General features: G+C 53.4%; 1 protein-coding gene across 1 annotated transcript; it reads right to left on the bottom strand.

Annotated features, from left to right (window-relative positions):
- Positions 1-1,828: 1,828 nt before the first annotated feature.
- LOC136051496 (PHD finger protein 7-like) lies at positions 1,829-4,164 on the bottom strand. Its single transcript, XM_065740938.1, is given in 8 exon segments — positions 1,829-1,955; positions 2,110-2,226; positions 2,445-2,609; positions 2,611-2,805; positions 2,961-3,085; positions 3,346-3,447; positions 3,540-3,631; positions 3,972-4,164. Coding segments are annotated over 8 exon segments (1,116 nt in total).
- Between the last annotated feature and the right edge of the window lie 1,018 nt (positions 4,165-5,182).

Genomic DNA, 5,182 nt, shown 5'->3' with positions numbered 1-5,182 from the left:
TTTTGGTTTTGAAACTTTGTCTCTCTCAATTGTTCAATTTTATTAGATTTAGTAAAGTTACCATTCCTTCTCAAATAGTGCAATTGTTCTTTTTAAAGACCCCGCTCCCAGCGCGCACAACTCTGTTCGGGCGGTCATGTGGCCACCGACAGTGCAGCTTTTTGTTTTGTTCGTTTTTCTCTCTCTCTCCCTTCTCTGTTTTCCTTGTGTCACTGTCACAGATAACACCATGACAAGGAGAAATGTCCTTGGCATTGTTCTTCTCTTCCGAGAGCTCTGAGAGCATTAACTCTTTCATTCCCAGTGACTCACATGATGTTATGATGTGGAATGCCGATATTGATGCCGAGAAATCCGACATAGTAACTTGACACACCAATGAAATGTGTCAAGCAGGTATTCCCTTTTATTACAGCACTAGGTGCATGGGGGATGTCTCCACAAAACATGCAACCGAAGAGAGAAACAACTACACATTTAAAGGCATAACACATTAATATTCATCACATTCCAAACACGGGCAGAAATTCCAAACTAAGTGACATCTCCGGTGGTCAGAGGATTAAAGCTAAAAGTAAATTTCCAGATGTTAAGATTACATTATGTCACCAGCAAATCTGCCTCCTTATCTCCACAGACTTCCCCACTGAGTTGCAAACAGCAATTCCACTTATCTTCTCTGGACCATCCATTGTGTTGTAAATAACCACTCTACACACCATTGTGTTGTCCTTATCTTCATGGGACCACCCTTGTATTGAGTTGCAAACAGCAACTCTCTTCAGCAATACCTTTATTTCTATCATCCCTGAGTTTCTTTCTAAAGAAGACTTCGGTGGGGGCTCTGAGCATCACAGGAGCTGCGCAGGATCAGCTGCCAGGGCCTGGGGAAGGAAGCAAAGGGGTGGCGGCTGTGAGGACCCAGTGAGCCAAGCCGGGGAGTGCCCAGCCCATCTCTGGTGCTCAGTTCTTGCTCCCACAGCCTGTGGTGAGGCTGAAATCCCCTGCGGAGCCCCAGAGAGCTGTTGCAATAACTCACCCCTCCTCTTCTGCCTGATCTCTGCCTTCAGGGTGATACCACTGGATGGCATGCCATCGCAGCGATCATGCCTCTAGGAGTTGCCATGGGTTTTACAGAACATGGGTTTTACAGAACACAACGGATCACGAAAAAAAGAAGCAAGGAAACCAAGCACAGAAGGACCTCTGCCTGTGTTGCCGGTCTGTCTGAGTTTTGGGTGCTGTTCTGAGCAGCTGGGGCTGGTGTTTGCCTGCTGCCTTGAGATCTTCTGGTCTGGCTCTGGGAACTTGGGTACCAAACTCGCAATGGGGAGCGGCTTCGTGTGCGGCTTCGTGTGCCTCTTTCTTTCCTCTGCCTGGGACGCCCTCTGTGTTCCGTCGTCAGGGACTCTCTGGTGGACGGCCATGTCACCGTCCTTCTGGGAGTGTGGGAGCCACTCTCATCTCTTGGGGCTGCTGTTCCTCTGCTCCCACAGCATTCTCTACGTGGCTCAGAGGTATCCTCATGTGAACATGAGGGGAGTGTCCCGTGTGCTCCGGTACGGCCGGTGATCTTCAGCAGCTGGGAACTGTGATGTGGCCCCGATGCTGCCTGTCTGGTGAGACCATACCTGGAGTCAGTTCTGTGGCCATCATGTTCTGAGTTGTCTCTGGAGGCTGTAAGGTGAGACCAGCATGTCAGCAGGATGAAGCCATGAGTAGGCTCAGGCTGCCAACCATGCTGGAGCAGAGAGACTTTGGTAAAGCTGCCCTGAACCCTTGCTGCCAGTCATTGCGTGGCCCCAGCCCGGTGCCACATAGCTGATTGCTACTTACAGGTACCCAGGCCAGCACAGATGTCGCAGTCCCAGGTTTCCATTTGGATGCAAGTGCCGGAGCACCATCGGTGGGTGCTCTGAGCAGCACAGGAGCTGCACGGGATCAGCTGCCAGGGCCTGGGGAAGGAAGCATAGGGGTGGCGGCTGTGAGGACCCGGTGAGCCAAGCCAGGGAGTGCTCAGCTCATCTCTGGTGCTCAGTCCTTGCTCCCACAGCCAGTGGTGAGGCTGAAATCCCCTGCGGAGACCCAGAGAGTGTTGCAATAACTCACCCCTCCTCTTCTGCCTGATCTCTGCCTTCAGGGTGAAAGCACTCGATGGCATCGCAGCGATCGTGCCTCTGTAGAAGATGCGATGCATCTACACCATTTTCCTCCCGTGCTGGTCTTCTGCAAGAGAAGGGAGAGAAAGCGATGAGCTTCCAGCATTGCCAGCATAAGATCCAAGGTTATCCCATCTCTTCCTTATCAACCATGTCTCCTGCTTCACCATGAAGCTGAGGCACATGTTTCTGTGACAGCAATGGGCCAGGCGTGGCACACCAGTCTGTGGACAAGCCTAGTGGTCGCGCCTTGTCATCTGCATGGTTTGTCCACAGGACACCAACCTGTTTGGGATTTGGATCCCCAAGGCGGACATTTCTTTACAGAACAGAGTGTTGTTTCCACAGCCGGGGCACTGGAAGAATGCAGCGCCAGCACACAAGGCCTCATACTGCAGGAGAAGCACAAGCAGTGTGAGTGTGAGTTGGGCGTGGTGCTGCTTAGCACCAAGCATGCCTGCGGAGTGAGGGGAGGGCTCCTACCTGGATGCAGCACCGGTGGAACCAGGTGAGTGTGCATGCTGGGCACACCAGAGTAGAGAAGGATGCTCTATCCCCTACAGACTGCAGGCAGATGGCACAGTTGGTGTCTTCTGCTGTAGCTGTCACTGCTAACTGTCGAGGGCGGTGCTCCCAGCAAAAGGACCTGGGGGAAGATGAAAGGGGTGGGCATGGTGAGAGTGCTGCAAGGAGGGTAGAGGACCAGGGAGGAGCCCCTGGCACCGGCACCGGCTCTGGCAGGCTGCTGGGAGATGTTGCTCTGGGTTCCTCCCTGCCTTGGCAGCTGCTGCCAGCCCTTACCTGTGCTCTCCAAAGAACTGGGTGATGCATTCACCGGCCACAGCGCACGGCAGATGGAAGCTTCGTTTACAGCCGCTCTCTGCACATGTGATGGTGGCTCCCCTCTTGCCACAAACAAAGCATTTCTGAAAAGAGCAGAACAGCCTCATCAGCATCAAGCTCAAGGCCTCCGTAGCCAGGCCCACAGCTGTGGTCAGTGCTCAGGTGCTCGCACTGCTGGCTCACACTCTACTAAACCGTCCGACAGACAGGGCTCATCTGCTATGGCGGGGCTTTCTCCTGCAGGCTGTTGGAAGGGCTGCCATGGCTTTTGTTGGGTCCAGACTAAGCTAAGAGGTGTGAGACTCTCCTGGCACAAATGTGCCCGCTCCGTTCAGATCCTCACCTTCCTGTTGGCCTGCTTGAGCTTGCGTGTGAGGTCATCATGGGCTGTGTGCAAAGCTTCCCTTCCTGAGGTTGTTTCTGCCAAGCGGATGTTGGCAAAATTCTGTAGGAGAGAAAAGAGCGGGATCTCATGAAGACAGAAAGGAACGGTGCGTCCCAAGCAGGAATCTGGAAGTAGCCCTTGATGGAACTCACCAAGCAGAACTCGTGGGCGAGCATTGAACAAATGCCCAGTATGCGCCCGCAGTTGATCGGGTCAACACATTCCTGGCGACACAGCACACATGCTGGAGAGGAGAGAGCAAATGTGAGCAGCAGTGAGCATCTTGCAGAGCCAGGTGTCCCTGAGGGCTGTCGCCAGGGTCCTGCTCTGAGCCTGCCATGCTGGCTGAGGTCAGGGCTGGTGGTGGCGGAAGAAAAGTCCCGATTGCAGGCCCAGTGGTGCCAGCGAGCAGCCGCAGCCCAAGCTGGGCCCCGCTGCCAGGGAGCAGTAGTGGGAGTCTGCCCCGTGGTGGCTGGAGATCCCTTGCCTGCCCCTTCCCCCCTCTCAGCTCGCAGCCTCAGGTAGACGCCTAGCATCACTCTATCTCTTGGCAGGATTTGTGCTCAGGGATACTTTGCACTCACCTCTCTCCAGCAAGTTGGAGGTGTTCTGCTTCGTCTTGGGCATGATTTGCTTCCACACTGAGCACTGAGAGAGTCCAATTCTCTCTCCACGCCTCACCAGGCTGCACTGATCCTCGGCCTGAGCCCTGCAGCCTTGACTCCGCTCCGAGCCTCGTGGGTCACAATGGCCGCACCCTGCCACCCATTGTGACATCAAGGCCACTGCCTCACCGGGAGTGTGGGCACAGGCAGACCCTCAACTTTGGGATCCTTAAAGTGCCCCCTTCTGAGATGGTCTATACCGAGTATGCATGGAGCCCCCGGTCTAGTCACTATAGGATGCTTCTGCCAGTCTTTACCAGTGAGGCTTATTTCTGCCTCCAACACAGACAATTCCTGAGAGCCCCCAGTCACTCCAGAGATATAGATCAGTTCCGTCCCTTTATAACTCGAAGGCATTAGAGTACACTGTGCACCAGTATCCACCAGTGCCTCATAGTATTGTGGTTCTGATGTGCCAGGCCAGTGAATCCACACAGTCCAATACGCTCAGTCCTCGTGATCAACTGCCTTGAAGTCAGCACAGCCGGAGCTGCAGTGGCTGATTGAGGTACAGGGTGGGTTTTCGGGAGGTTCCAGTCTCAACGGCTGTTCTCGCGAGAGGTTAACGAAGCGTTAACGAGGCACAGGTGTTAACGAGGTAGGTGTTAACGAGGCATAGGCGTTGCCAGGGTTTCAGCGCCCTCGCCCACACCCCTCAGCTGATTAGGGCTGAAGGGGTATATCCCTGAAGGGCTCAGGGAGGGCAGCGAATTATCACATTACAATTCATATATATATATATTATTATAAACTATTATTTATTTATTTATTTTCATTTTTTTTTCCATTTCTTTGTTTTTATTTTTTTGTGCCATGGTCTCTACAAGACAGAGGGCTTGCCTTAAGAAGGCTGTGGCGACCCAGACAGAAGGTCTGCCTAGAAGTGTGGCTACGCAGGTCTCTGGTTGCAAGGAGTGCCAGAGCCTGCTACTACTAGATGAGGGTGCTAAGCAGTTCTCCTGTGCAAGGTGTGAGCAGGTGGAAGATCTGCTTAACATGGTGGTTGAATTGAAGGAGGAGGTTGAGAGACTGAGGGCCATCAGGGACTGTGAGCGGGAGATTGACTGGTGGAGTAACTTCCTAGAGTGCCAGAGAGAAAGGTACCAGGGAGATCCCCCACAGTTGGTGGT

This window comes from Cyrtonyx montezumae, unplaced genomic scaffold (genome assembly GCF_038088225.1).
Source record: "Cyrtonyx montezumae isolate F1298 unplaced genomic scaffold, pur_monq_1.0 scaffold_3, whole genome shotgun sequence".
Taxonomy (NCBI): Eukaryota; Metazoa; Chordata; class Aves; order Galliformes; family Odontophoridae; genus Cyrtonyx; species Cyrtonyx montezumae.
Note: the sequence above shows the minus strand (reverse complement) of the source record. Positions and strands in the feature narration are given on the sequence as shown.